The sequence below is a fragment of the Caretta caretta genome, chromosome 6 (assembly GCF_965140235.1).
Source record: "Caretta caretta isolate rCarCar2 chromosome 6, rCarCar1.hap1, whole genome shotgun sequence".
Lineage (NCBI taxonomy): Eukaryota > Metazoa > Chordata > Testudines > Cheloniidae > Caretta > Caretta caretta.
Window position 1 is genome coordinate 3,671,446 of NC_134211.1, and position 13,848 is coordinate 3,685,293.

Genomic DNA, 13,848 nt, shown 5'->3' on the forward strand with positions numbered 1-13,848 from the left:
CTGATGTATCAGAGTGACACCCTCTGACGTATTCGGGTGCCATTCATTGACGGATCCAAGGGCTGCCCATTACCTTGTACATGTTGGTTTGATTAAAACATCTCTATCCATCATGCTGTCATCCTGACCTTATCCTTAGGATGGGTCAGCGTGCTCCTGTTATTTCTGGGGCATGTGTTTGGTATCGAGGTGTTCTGGTACCGCCTTTCTGGAATGTGCTGGCGTGTGTATACTTGTGCACGTGTGATTCTGCAATATCAGCCCTGTTCTTGCCAGATTCTGTGAACGGGGCCTGCCTCTTGCTCACAGCTTGGCTTTGGTTTAGATCTGCAAAGTTTTGGTTACTTTAGCTCAGGCTTTAGGCCTCACACCAGGACTCTGATACACGGCCTTATGTTTCAGGCCGTCTTCTTAATACACCATCCTGAAGATCCACTGAAACCCTTCCTTACCTGTGCCTCTCACCTGACAGCTGTAACTACCTTCTACAGTTCTCTGATTTTATGTATTTACGACCCATTTTTGGGTACACCTTGGACCAAGACAACATCATCTCTGTGTTCCCTATGCTGAACCCCCTGATCTACAGCCTTAGAAACAAGGAGTGAAGGATGCCTTTAGAAAGATGATATACAGGACGATATTTTCTCAATAAATGTAGTTACTGATTTTTTAAAAAAATCAATAAACAGCTGTGAGAGTGGGGGCAAGTTCTCTGGGTCACCATCCTGATTTCTCAGGTTGCAGCATTTCTTTGAATTGCACAAAAATGGTTGTGCATAATGCAGGCTCGTTAATATTGGCAATCCCAAGAGCAACATAGGACAGGAAGTGACCCCGAGGTCATTGAGTCCAGCCTACTGCTGTTGCAGGCAGCAACGTGATATAATCCCATTCATAAACTTATTCAACTCCACTTTAAATCGAGTTAGGTTGTATAACTCCACTAATTCTAGTGGGAGGCTGTTCCTGAACCTCCCTCCTCTGATGGTTAGAAACTTTCTTCCACTTTCCAGACTAACTTTAGTCATGGGCATTTTATTCCCGTAAATAATAAACAGGCCAGGGCTAGCTGACCCTGGTTTCAATCCACTCACCACTGGGTTATTATGGGAGTAGCACACTTCCAGCATTCTACTTACAGGGTGTCTGCAGTTTGTTGTACTCAGTAAGGCTAGACCTCAAGAGATTCTGTTTTTAAATCACAGGCCTCTTATTCTTGATTTAAAAGTGAATTGCAGTTACCATTTGTGCTTTAGGTTGGGTGTCCTCTGTAGATTGAAACTCAGGTAAAAGGATGCTGAAATCATACAAATACCTGAGCTGTTCTGAAATTGCATCTCAGTAGAGGATGCTGTTAAATATACAGGCCCATCCATTTTATATTCTCTTTTGTTAGACTGTGCTCAACTCCTGGTGTGCTAAGATCACACAATCTCAATTCTAGCACTACTGTGACAGAATTGTAAGGAGGCCAGGACTGCAGAGAACAGTACATGTCAATCCTGTGGGATCAGAGAGAGAACTCAGGGCCTGGTATGTGGAAAATATTTCCATCAAACTCATAGATTGTGTGAGGTTGACTCTGATCCCAGTGCAGACTCAGATATGGACCTGTACAAAGTCAGGGCGGGTTGTGGACAAAGCTGACAATGCAGATGATTCTTAGGGAGAACTGATTAAACAACGTCAGAATAACCACTGCACGGGCCTCTGACAAAATGCCAAGATGGAAACAGACCATCACCTAATATACCACTATTTTCATTCTCCAGTGACCTAATGTTGGGAGAAGATTATCCCACATCTACCTACTATGAGCTTCTTTCGCTTTCCTTAGAAGCATCTGGTATAAGCCACTGTCATAGACAGGCTATTGGACTATATACACCTTGTGTCTGATCCTGTCTGGCAATCCCCATGTTTCTATGAGACCGAGGGGAACTGGTAGCTTCTACAGGTTAGCTCAGTCATGGAACAAGAGTCTGCCCCAGAACTTCCCCAAACTCTGCAGGGGTATGGTTAGGATTAAGGTTAATGTCGGGAAGCTATGAACATCAGACAATTCACACTTGCCCCTGTGGGTGGGTAATTTGATGTGCATCTGTAACACCGACAGGCCCCAGTCTTCGGCGGTTGGGATTGAATTTGGTACCTCTGCAGCTTAGTAAATGAGCCTCTACCACATGCGCTAAAAGCCACATGGCTCTTGACTAAGGATGTAGGGTAGACTCATTAAACTCTCTCTGAGTGGTCTCAATGCCAGCAGATGGGACAGAGCACCACACCCAGGCGGTGTGTGGGTTACATATCTACACCAGGTTACAAGTTAAGGACATGATCTGCCAATTGGATAGAACAAGCCAGACTGCTGCCCCAATAAGGGGCGTTTGCCCGTAAGTCATTTATGTGCCTTGGGAAATCCTATGGTCATAAGGGCCAGATCCTTTTCTTGTATAAATGTGTGTAGCCCCACTGACATCAATGGAATGACACCAATTTTGACTAGTTATGGTTCTGGCCCAATGCGTTCAGTCGCGCTCCACCTATTTACTTTGGGGTCTCACGCATTAGCACCAATGGAGCTAATGCTGATTTTCACCTGCTGGGGATCTGGCCCCATTGACTGCAATGTAGTGAGGCTAGCTTACACCAACTGGAGCTGGAGCGCCTTTGATTTCAATCTGTATCTGTGAGGTTTTTGTTGAGGTTGATGGATTTCCACTCAATTTAGCCGTATGGAATTGATTTCAATGGGGCAAAGATGATTTACACCCACTGGCAATATAGCCACATTAATTTAAGTGGCACTCCATCAAGTTACATTACATTAGCTGGGGTTTCTGCCCCTTTGGCATCAATGTGGTGATGCTGATTTACACTAGCTTAGAATCTGGCTGAGTGTATTTCACTTCACCATCAGTTTCAATACTGATTTGTATTAATGTTGAATTGACATAAAACATTCTGAGGATTGTACTGTTTCTTCCAGATTAAATAAGATATTCTGCTTATTTCCCTAACATAGTTTCGTGGCTTTTTAATGGCAGATTTTTATGCCCTTACCCACACTTTTTCAGCAGGTGGAAGTCCATGAGACCACTCTCATAGTAAGGGGCTATTCAGTGTAAGGACAACAGAATCGAGCCTATAGTTTCGAGATGCTCTAACATGTTGTTATGTATGGGATAAAGCCCCTTCTTGTCTGTCTTGTGCACATTAAAATTTTTAGTTTATTTGGAACCTAAGCCAATCTGGCTTTACTTGCACTGAGTAGAACTTGATCTCATTGGGGCTCCTGCTATGAGTAAGTGCTAGTCAATGTGAGCAAGGATCATAGACTCACGCCCGCAGTGACCTGGTTTGATTTGTCATGGCTTTGGACACAATGGGCCAAATATAGCCCTGGCATAAAAGAATGATGCCAGAGATGAATTTGGCCCAAAAGCGAAGATATTGAAAGGGGAAAAAAAGGGAAAGAGTAAATGCTATTGTCCAGCACTGGTTATGCCAGTAATGTTCATATTGACATAATTCTCCAAAGTTTGGGAACTATGTAGATGGCATCCATTATTATGGATTATAATAAGCTGCTGTGGGCCTCATTAAAAGATTGTTTTTTGAGCAATTCTGTCGTTATCTAATTGGGCAAGAAAACATATTGGGAATGGTTAGGAAAACAACATATGAGTCATGATACAGAAATAATGTCAATATTAACACTTGCTCTGCCAGAGTAATGAAGAAGTAAACCTATTTGAAGTGTAACTGAAGTTAAGATAATTTGCCAAGACAATTTGTACAGTGGCACCTTCTCCCAGAGAACAGCTGTGTATAAAAAAAAGAGCTGCCCCTTCTCATTCAAATCAATCTGAAAAAACTATACCAGCCCCCTTGTCATTCATTAAGGACCAGAGCCATTGGCCATTGGACTCAGTGGAGTCTCTCCAGTGCATATTAGTTCAGCACCATAGATCTCAGTCCTGGACATTGTTATGGGAGTGCTTCAATTTACTTCTTTATCTTCTCACCAACCTATGAAAGAGTTTCTCTGGTGATCATGAAATTATGTCAAAGATCTGCTTTGTTTGGCTTTCTTTGGACTTTGTAAACCCTGAGACAGATTCATCCTAGAAGTAACTCCATTGACTTGCGAGTATGATGTGGGGACAGATAAAGGATACATGTAGTCCAATCAATTCATAAAGATGTACGATTGTGATGTACTAGTACCTGTTATGAAGTACTAGTGTGATGGGGCTATCAATATTCATAGCACTAGCAAGCTTGCTCACACACTGACATTTGAATATTCATCTGCTCTGGTTAGTCCAGGGAAGTTTTCTCTGAATCATCAATCACTTAAATCCACTTCTTGTGCTCCTAGGAATACTACTTATGATTTTTTCCATATATGTGCAAAATGGAATGAAGCTATACTGCCATAACTAAAAAGACATCAAAGTTACTCTATTGATTAACGTCATGATGTTCTTAAACTGGCAATATGTGTGTGGGCCAAACTCATTTGGCTTCCAATGCTATTTTCCTTTCAACACTTCAATACCGGTCCAGGATTGGAAACCCCATAGTGCAATCAACTGCCCGTGAGCAAATGCACATTTTCAATGAGCAGTTAGACATCCAGTTCCCTGGACAACTCCCTGGAATGGGAGTTTGGTGCCTTTTGAATATCCCCACTTAAACTCCTGCAGACTGAGCCAAATATTGACTGAAGTCAATCAGGGTCTTTTCATTGGCTTCAATGAGCTGTGGATCTGTTTCTGGCTGGGGGTGGTTGAAAATTTCCCATCTAAACTTTCTGTTGATGCGGGCGGGAGGCGGGAGGGGGAAGCAGTGGTTGCTTGGTAGGGGTATCTGGCCATCCGCAGCGGCTGATCATGAGGTCACCTGACAGAGAGTAAGATGCTTATAAAAGGGCAAAAGCTGCTCAATTTGGGCTCTACCTGGCCATGTTTGACCAGCTCAAACTGAGAGGAGCTGCGTGTAGGAGCTAGATGAGGGGGGAGAGGAGCAGTCTTTCTGAACATAGATGTATACACAAGGGGACTCCCAAGGAAAGGATGAGCTAGTGAGGCCCATTGAAGTTAGGATGTGTGTCCTTTTCTGAATGAGCTTGTGCTTTACTGGTGAAGTGTTCGCTGTGCCGTGTTAGATTCCTGTTCAGAGTGTCTCTCTCTCTGTGTTATATTTTTTATACATACTGTGTGGCCCTATGGGAGAGTTCAGCTGTAACCCAGAAGGCTCACACTGTTTGGTGGCATTCTAGGACAGGGGGTGTTTAAGCTATGGCAGAGTCTAAGAAGTCATCCCTGAGCCCAGGGACTAGGCAGCTAGATAGCAGGTTCTAGCTCTCCAGAAAGGGCACTAGGCAGAGGGCCTGCACCCCATAGTGTGCCTAGGAACCCCAAGACTGCAGCAGTGACTAGCTCCATTCAATCTCTGGCACCTTAAAACAACTGGGGATCCCCTCAACACAAGTCAGTGCATATCCAGCAAAGGGAATCAGAGGGAAACTGTGACAAATGCTCCTTTACAATAGTGCACAGACTCTCCCCGAGTTACGCAAATCCGAGATTAAGGAAAAAATTCCGTAAACTAGAAATAGGAGTTTCTTTGGGGGTTTTTTTGCACGTAATGGTCGGAGATATGTTTCTGACTTACACAAAACTTGAGGTACACGAGGCATTCTGGAACGGAATGCTTGCATAAGTCGGGGAGCGTCTGTATTCTTTGCAGCCTCGCAGTCATTCCTGAACATGGGAAACTGAATTTTCAAGATTAACAGTCTTGGATTCTTTTATTTTTTTCGAACAAGCCACAGAATACACTTAAAACAAAGAAATCAGAGCTATGACACAGAGAATGCACTGTTAATTCATTACTTGTTTATTGATAAGCACAAATCCCAATAATTATATTAACTGAGAACAAACCTTCCTGTTTATCATCCTTCTAAAGGCTTCCTTCATCTCCTTGTTCCTCAAGCTGTAGACCAGGGGATTCAGCATGGTAATTATGAGTATATAAAACACAGAGATGATCTTGTTTGGGTCTGTGGTGTAGTCGGAACTGGGTTGTAAATACATGAAGATCACAGTCAAGTAGAAAATTGTTACGGTCATCAGGTGGGAGGTGCAGGTGGAGAAGGTTTTGCGTCTGCCCTTGGCAGAGTGGATCTTCAGGATGGTAATGAGGATGTACATGTAGGAGAATAGTACAATGAGAATCGTAGCCATGACCACGATAGTGGACAAGGTGAAATACACTGTGTTAGCATTGTGGGTGTCGGAGCAGGACAGCTTAAGGATTGGGGGGATGTCACAGAAGAAATGGTGAATGACATTGGAGTCACAGAAGGACAGGGTAAATTATAAATGGAGTCTGAAGAACTGCATTCACAAAGCCACATATGTAGGAAGCAACCACTAGTATCACACACAGTCTCGTTGACATGACGAGGCTCTTGAGCAAGGCGCTACCGAGGGCTAAGAAGTGATCAGATGCCATTACCACTGCCAGGCAAAGCTTCCTTGGTCAGAAAGTTACAGACAAAGGAAACCTGTGTTGTGCATGCGGCGAGAGAAATGGGTTTGCCCTGAACCCCAAAAGTCATCAGCAACCGAGGCATTACTGACGTCGGCAAGAGACAAACTGCTGAGGAAATAGTACCTGGAGGTGTGGAGTCCGGAGTTGAACCTGATCAAGGCTATCAACCCTAGATTCCCCGCCAGGGTGATAACATAGATCATTGGGAACAACACAAAGAGGGGGACCTGAAGCTCCGGAAGATCCATGAACCCCTGGAAAAGGAAGTCTGTAACCACGGTGTGATTTCCCTCCGCCATTTCTTCCACCCATGATCTCCTCCTTTACAGGGGAAAAGTGAAACATACAATTAAACAGGAGCCAAGAAAGGACCAAGAGTGGATCCTTCACACGCATTCTGACTCCCCTCGGCCTGAGCCGCCGCAATGTACTTGTCATTCCCTATGCTCCCTCGCTGCAAGCTGGACATGGGCCCAGGCTCCCTCCTACCTGGAGCATCTCAGGCTGCCTGGTCCAATTAATTCCTCCTTGTACTAGCTGGGCAAGGTGACAGGAAACAAAATGTGAAGTGCCTGGCTGCTCTATGGCATCCTGGAAGGGGAAACCCCACACACAAGGACACCCCAGAGCTCTGATTAAGATGAATGGGACTGTTAATACTTCTCAGAGCTATTGTTTTAGGCAGCCTGCAGACACAAGCAGATGGCACTGCATTGGCTATGCATTGAAGGTCAATTCCACAAAGGGCTGGACACCTGAGGCCTATTTAATGAAAGTGGAGATTCTGGGCCACCATTCTGGAAGCAACAGGGTGAATTCCATGGCAAACTTTGTGACCACAGACTCACACTAGTGCAGAAGGACTTGTACTAGCTGAAGATTTATTTAAAGGTTTTTTTTCTGATGTTAAGGTGTCAAAAAGGTAGACATTGATCAGCTGAGAAAGATAAAATCACCTTTGTACAGTAGCATTGATCCAATATTGTGCTCTGATATTTTTCATTGAAACTGTATTAATACAAGATAAAAAGAACCCCCATGAATGGGGTTGGGTAGCGGGTCAACTTGAATCCTGAATCCTGGAGGAAGCTCCATTTGAGTGTTCTTCTGTGGTTTCTGTCCTCTCACTATTACTCACCATGGGCTAAACCCTATTATTCCTTGGCTCAAGTCTACCTAGCAGAGCTTAAATGTAAGGCATTTCCATGAGGTAGAAAAGATCCTAACGACAGCTGGGTAAAATTCTTTGGCTGAAACTTTTTTTCAGAGAAAAATGCGGATTCAGCTACACCAGAATGTTTGTAAAATTGTATTGGGTTCTTCGGGATGGGAAAAACATCAAATAAATTCATTTCCCCACTGATAAACCTTGCTGTTCAGTGTCCCACCTCTGCATGGAGGGGTGAAAGGACAGCTCCAAATCAGTGTTGGTGAGAACAGGGTCTTGTCTGCACTGGGAAGTTATTCCTGAGCAAGGTAATAGGTGAATGTAAGGCACTAGAGCTATTCTGGAATAGCTCCTGGTATGGACCCTCTTAATCCACTGGATTAAACTAAACTGGACAAAGAAAAGTGGCCACATAGGGAGTTACATTAGAGTCAGTTACTGCGGAGTCAGTTTCCCATGTTGACCAGCCCTAAAGCAGTAGAATTGTATCACTGGTGAGAATAGGGCTAATCAGTAGATAGCAATGATGAGAAACAAAATGTATGATCAAAAGAGCTGTGTGAATACCTGACTTCTTGGTTTGCTGGCTCTTCTGAAACATAAATGAAAAATTTAGTTTCTGATTGAACCTAATTGATTTTTTTTTCCAAATTTTTGGCGGACTGACAAGTTGAATGAAATGTTTTGTTTGATCAGTTGCTGTTTTTCCAATTGTTATATTTTTTAATAAAATGAAAGTAAATTTTGAAACAGTCTTTTAAATGGGAAACTTAAACTATTTAGACCTTTTTGATTTTTCTGAGGTTTTAGTTCAAAGCAAAACAATTCAGCTCATTTGATACAAATTCATAAAATATTTCAGTGAACCCAAATCTGTGTTGCTCAGAAAAACAAGTATTTTAGCCAAATTTCCCCCCCACCCCCAGTTCTACTGAACAATATGTCATGTTGCTCAGAGAAAAACTATCCAATTCAATTTAGTCTTGAGGCTCACATTTTCAACAGTGAGGGTGGTTAACCGCTGGAATGAAGTACCATGGGAAGTGGTAGATTCTCCAGCTAGAGATGCTGTGAAATCAAGACCCGATGGCTCTCTGGAAGACACACTTAATAAAACACAAGTTAATGGGCTTAATACAGAGGGTAACCATATCAAAGTGTGACTTGAGTTATACGGTCAGACTAAATGATCTCATTGTCCCGTCTAGTCGTTAAAATATACAACCAATTTATAGCATTGCTGTTAGTAAACCTATAAAATCACTATATGGCATTGATAACGAGGAGCCCTGTGGCACCTTAAAGACTAACAAATTTATTTGGGCATAAGGTATCATGAGCTGGAACCCAGAAGTGGGTTATAGCCCACGATAGCTTCTGCCCAAATAAATGTGTTAGTCTTTAAGGTGCCACAGGACTCCTCATTGTCTTTGCTGAAACAGACTAACCCAGCTACCCCTCTGAAATATACGGCATTGGTGGGAGTAACATTTCATGAGCATTATTATTATTATTATTAATCCGAACCCCATTCTGTTAGGTGCTGTACAAAGATATAACAAAAAGACAATCTCTGGCCAAAGGAGCTTGTAATGTAAGCTTAAAATAAGAGACAAGAGGTACAGATGGAGAACAGAATAAGGTGACAGAAAGATGATTGAGAAGAAAGCTGTGCAACAAGTATAGATAGCCTTGTTCAGAATTTGGTTTTTTAAAATATTTTTTATAATTTTAATTGATAATATCAATGTTTATTTTTAAGTCTTTTTGTTTTAAATATTCAAACCTTCTCAGTCGCAGGAAATTATGGGGGGTCAGGCAATGGGAGGTCAGACATAATTTTTTTTAATGACAGCCAACACTGAGATTCAAAAAGTTAAAGCTTTATAACTGTTAAAACACAAATTGTCAACATCACATGTCAAAATAAATATCCTTAAATCAAACTCTGGTACATTCTCAAGCTGCAATTTTTCTTACTCTTGCCTAGCTGTACATTTCAATTATTGAAGGCAATATTTTTTTCATTGGTTTGTGTGCTTGTGGGGAAATCAACATTTACCAACATTTATTGAGAAAAGTCTATTCCTTCCAAGCCTAAGTATATATGATAGCACTGTTGAGAATAGATGTATATAGGACTGGTCTGAGTATAGATGTGATCAATATAAAGACAAGTGCAAAGTACTTCACTCTGGAAGGAAAAATCAAATGCACAAATACAATGTGGGGAATAACCAGCTAGGGAGAAGCGCTGCTGAGATGGATCTGAGAGTTCAAGCGGATCACAAGTTGAGTATCAGCCAACAATGAGATGCAGTTGTGAAAAAGGCTGTCTGGGGTTTATTACCATGAGTGTTGTATGTAAGACCAGGGCAGTAACTGTTTGGCTGTACTTGGCACTGGTGAGTCTGCAGCTGAAGTTCTGTGTCTAGGTTTGGGAGTCACACTTTAGAAAAGATGTGGGCAAATAGGAGAGAGTCCAGAGGGGACCAACAAAAATGACAAAAAGGGTTTACAAAATTTGATTTATTAGGAAAGGTTTAAAAAAAATGGGCATGTGTTCTTTTGAGACAAGACGACTGAGGAGGGACCTGATAGGCTTCAACTACGTTAAGGGCTGTTATAAGGGGGATAGAGATTAATTGTGTCAGGCTCACAAAGCGCTTATGAGGCCCAGACGCTAAAGAGAGTAAAAGTATTGAATTTTCAAAGTGCAAGTTACATACTGAGTATTAATCATAGCAACACATGAAGAAATTAAAGTTAGAGGCAAGTTTTATTTTATTTTAAATCCCAGATAACCTTGCAGGGCAGCATTTCAAATAGATTCATGGTCAAGAAACAAGGAAGGGTGTCTGTTGCAACAGCCACATAATGACAGGACATTAGGTAACATTGTTCCTCTAAAGCAATTGTAAAACATAATTTCCACATGCTACATCAGTTCTTTGAGGTTCATTTAATTCCTGTACAACATTTGAGATACACAAATGAAGGCAGTGACACATAGACGATACTCCTCTCCTTCTTCCAATTGTTTTTTCTCAATAGACTGGGATCGTCATGGTGAACAAATTAGCTGAGAATGTTTTTCCAGTCTATCACCCTCTTAAGAGCATCCTTAACCTCCTTGTTCCTCAGGCTGTAAATAAGGGGGTTCAGCATGGGGACCACCAGGGTATAAAACACAGCAGAGATTTTCTCCTGTTCCAGCGAGTAGGTGGAACTGGGTTGCATGTGGCTTAAGCTTACAGGTCCATAGAACATGGTGACAGCTGTCAGATGAGAGGCACAGGTGGAGAAGGCTTTCCGCCTGCCCGTGGCGGAGCGGATCCTTAGGATAGAGAAGAGGATGTACAGATAAGAGATGATGACAGTCAGGAGGGTGGACATGGCAATAACCCCAGAGAACATTACGAGCAAAATCTCATTGATGTGGTTATCAGAGCAGGCGAGCTTCAGCAATGGGTTAGTGTCACAAAAGTAATGATTGATGATCATTGATGATTTTGGCCCACAGAACGACAACCTCAGCAAGCCACATGTGTGGGTCAGTGAGTTCACGAGCCCCCCTACATATGAGCCAGCCACTAGACGAAAACAGATTCTCTTAGACATAACAGCCGTGTACAGCAGAGGGTTACAGATGGCTACATAGCGGTCGTATGCCATCACAGCCAGCAGGAACCCTTCTGTGGTCACAAAAAAAACGAAGGAGAAGTGTTGGGCAATACAGGCAGAGTAAGAAATGCTTTTACTCCCCACTAAGAAATTCACCAGCATCCTCGGAGCGAAGACTGAGGAATAGCAAAGGTCAATGACAGACAGGTTACTGAGGAAGAAGTACATGGGGGTATGGAGTCGGGGATCAACCCTGATCAACATGATCATCCCGAGATTCCCCACCAGTGTAAGAATATAGATCACCAGAAACACCGCAAAGAGGGGTATCTGCAGCTCCTCACGATCCGTCAACCCCAGGAGGATGAACTGGGTCACCATGCTGTGATTGCCCTCAGCCATTTATACAGGGGTACATGAAACCATACCTGCCGGGATAACAAGAGAAAGCAGCGTGGAAGAAGGAAATTTAATGGCATGAATTAAATCTGAATGACACCACCGGGCTTGAGAGTGGGTAGTGAATATCTTACAGGAAACCAGCCACCCTGATGTCTGGGAAAAGTTGAGATGGACTTTTTGATTTACACTCCCTTTTCATGAGGACTGGGATTTTCAAAGCTGTCTAGGAGATTTTGACATCCCAGTCTCCATAAAATTGACTGGAATTAGGCATCCAGTTCCCCTTGGGGAATTTCCAAATTCAAGCACATTCTTACAAATTTTCCCCAATGAAATATACCTGCATGAGTTATGAGTTCACTTTATATTGTCTGCTCACTAAGGGTAAGTTAGAAAGCTCTCGTACTTGGGATCCTATTCTCTGGGTTCAGACTCCTCCCAGTAACCCTTTTAGATGACTACAGCATCTCAGTTGTGTCCCAGTCACTTGGTTACTGCTGCTTCATAACATATCCCCTGTTGCTAATCCCAAGCATTTGAAAACCAGGAACCAGGCTTCCAAAAATCATGCGATTGGCTTAAAATCTTGAGATCATTTTAAAATAATACAGAAAGGGTTTAGAAAGGGTAGATCCATCTTTAGGATATATGGGGTCCTAAGAAGTATTTTTAAACCCTGTGCCCAATGGCAGCCTTAGGGGGATGACAGCAATTTTTTTAGAGTTGTGATTTTATAATCTTCAGCAACATACTGATGAAATATTTTTAAAGCAGATTTTAAACGTAGCTCCGGTAGACTAACATGTTCTGAGTAAATATTACAGTGATGCACAACTGTTTTTGTCAGTAAATTCAGAAACTGACAGTATATACCCAGGAGCTGGCAAATGCCCATTAAATGGTTCCATTACCACTTTAATGGCTCTTTAAGAATTTCAATGTTGTGCTAATAGGTCTGGCAGGCTGGAGGCTTTTTCACTTTTAAGTTCACTTGATCCCTTCCAGAGGAAGACTCACCAGGCTGCAGCAGCCACCAGCAACAGGGATAGGAAGAGGTGGGTAGGTGGATATTAAGACTCAGGGGTGGCCCAAATTTTCAGGTGCCCTACACAGCTGTGTTTGCTGCCTATGCCTAAGGGTGGTCCGGAGAGAGGGGCAGGGAAAGGTTTTGTTTTGTGCAAGATTTTGTTATTTCAGAATTTGTTGGGTTAGGAGCAAACCCCCAGTATTTGAAAAGTCTCTGAAAAAGGGAATGGATCCCTGGAGCCATGGACCCTGGAAATTTTGGGTGTCCCCAGCCCCCAGGGCAATGGCATGTGTAGCAGCTCCAAGGCCGTGGACTCTGGTTGCTAGCAGGCCACATGTCAAGTTGCCAAGGAGCTGGGCAGGTGAACTAGCAGAAACCAGGCAGGATTCTCATGTCGGCAGTTTCCCCAATTCCGTGGTGCTGCAGTGAAATTGGCCCGTCTTCGAGAAATGTTTCAATTTCATTCAGTCAGCAAATTGCAATGGAACAATGTTTCTGGGCCATAAAGGGGGTCACGTTTCCAAGCTTTTCTTAGCAACTCTGAGGGCTAGAAACATACTTAAAAAAATCTGAGATTCTTAAGTGATCACATGGCTGAAGGAGCTGGGGCTTTAAGAGAAGCACCAGATATCATGAGAATTGGCAACTGTGCCTTCGGTCTATGCTTTCCTTGCTCTAGGAGCTTTCTGGCCACTTGTCTGCAGTCCCAACTGCTTACACCTACTAGTGGTACACACTGCCAGGTCCTTCATCTCTCTGGGCCATTCGCCATGACACAGGAGTATGAGGTAGGCAGGAAACGGTGAAGGAATAATGTTGGCACAGAAGCGACGATGGGAAGCTATGTGCAAAGCAAGGCTCTGAAGGAGGGAGGCAGGATGCCTGGAAAAGGTAGCATACAGGGAATGCCGGAAGCCACAGGTGAGAGAATAAGATAAACGGAGAAGTTGCTGTGTAGACAAGGAGTGTGAGAAGAATGGGGAGGAAGAGAGAAAGAAGGAAGAAAGAAGGCTGAAGAGACATGAAGCCAAAACTATGTAACACCTCAAAAGTGAGG

The 13,848-nt window shown here is 43.0% G+C and overlaps 1 protein-coding gene and 1 pseudogene across 1 annotated transcript; both read right to left on the reverse strand.

Moving 5' to 3' along the window:
- Positions 1-5,936: 5,936 nt before the first annotated feature.
- LOC125638905 (olfactory receptor 5AP2-like) lies at positions 5,937-6,869 on the reverse strand (annotated as a pseudogene).
- Positions 6,870-10,816: 3,947 nt separating this feature from the next.
- Positions 10,817-11,764, reverse strand: LOC125638904 (olfactory receptor 5J3). The gene has a single exon (XM_048855192.2). It carries the CDS (start codon positions 11,762-11,764, stop codon positions 10,817-10,819), a length of 948 nt encoding a protein of 315 aa, XP_048711149.2.
- Between the last annotated feature and the right edge of the window lie 2,084 nt (positions 11,765-13,848).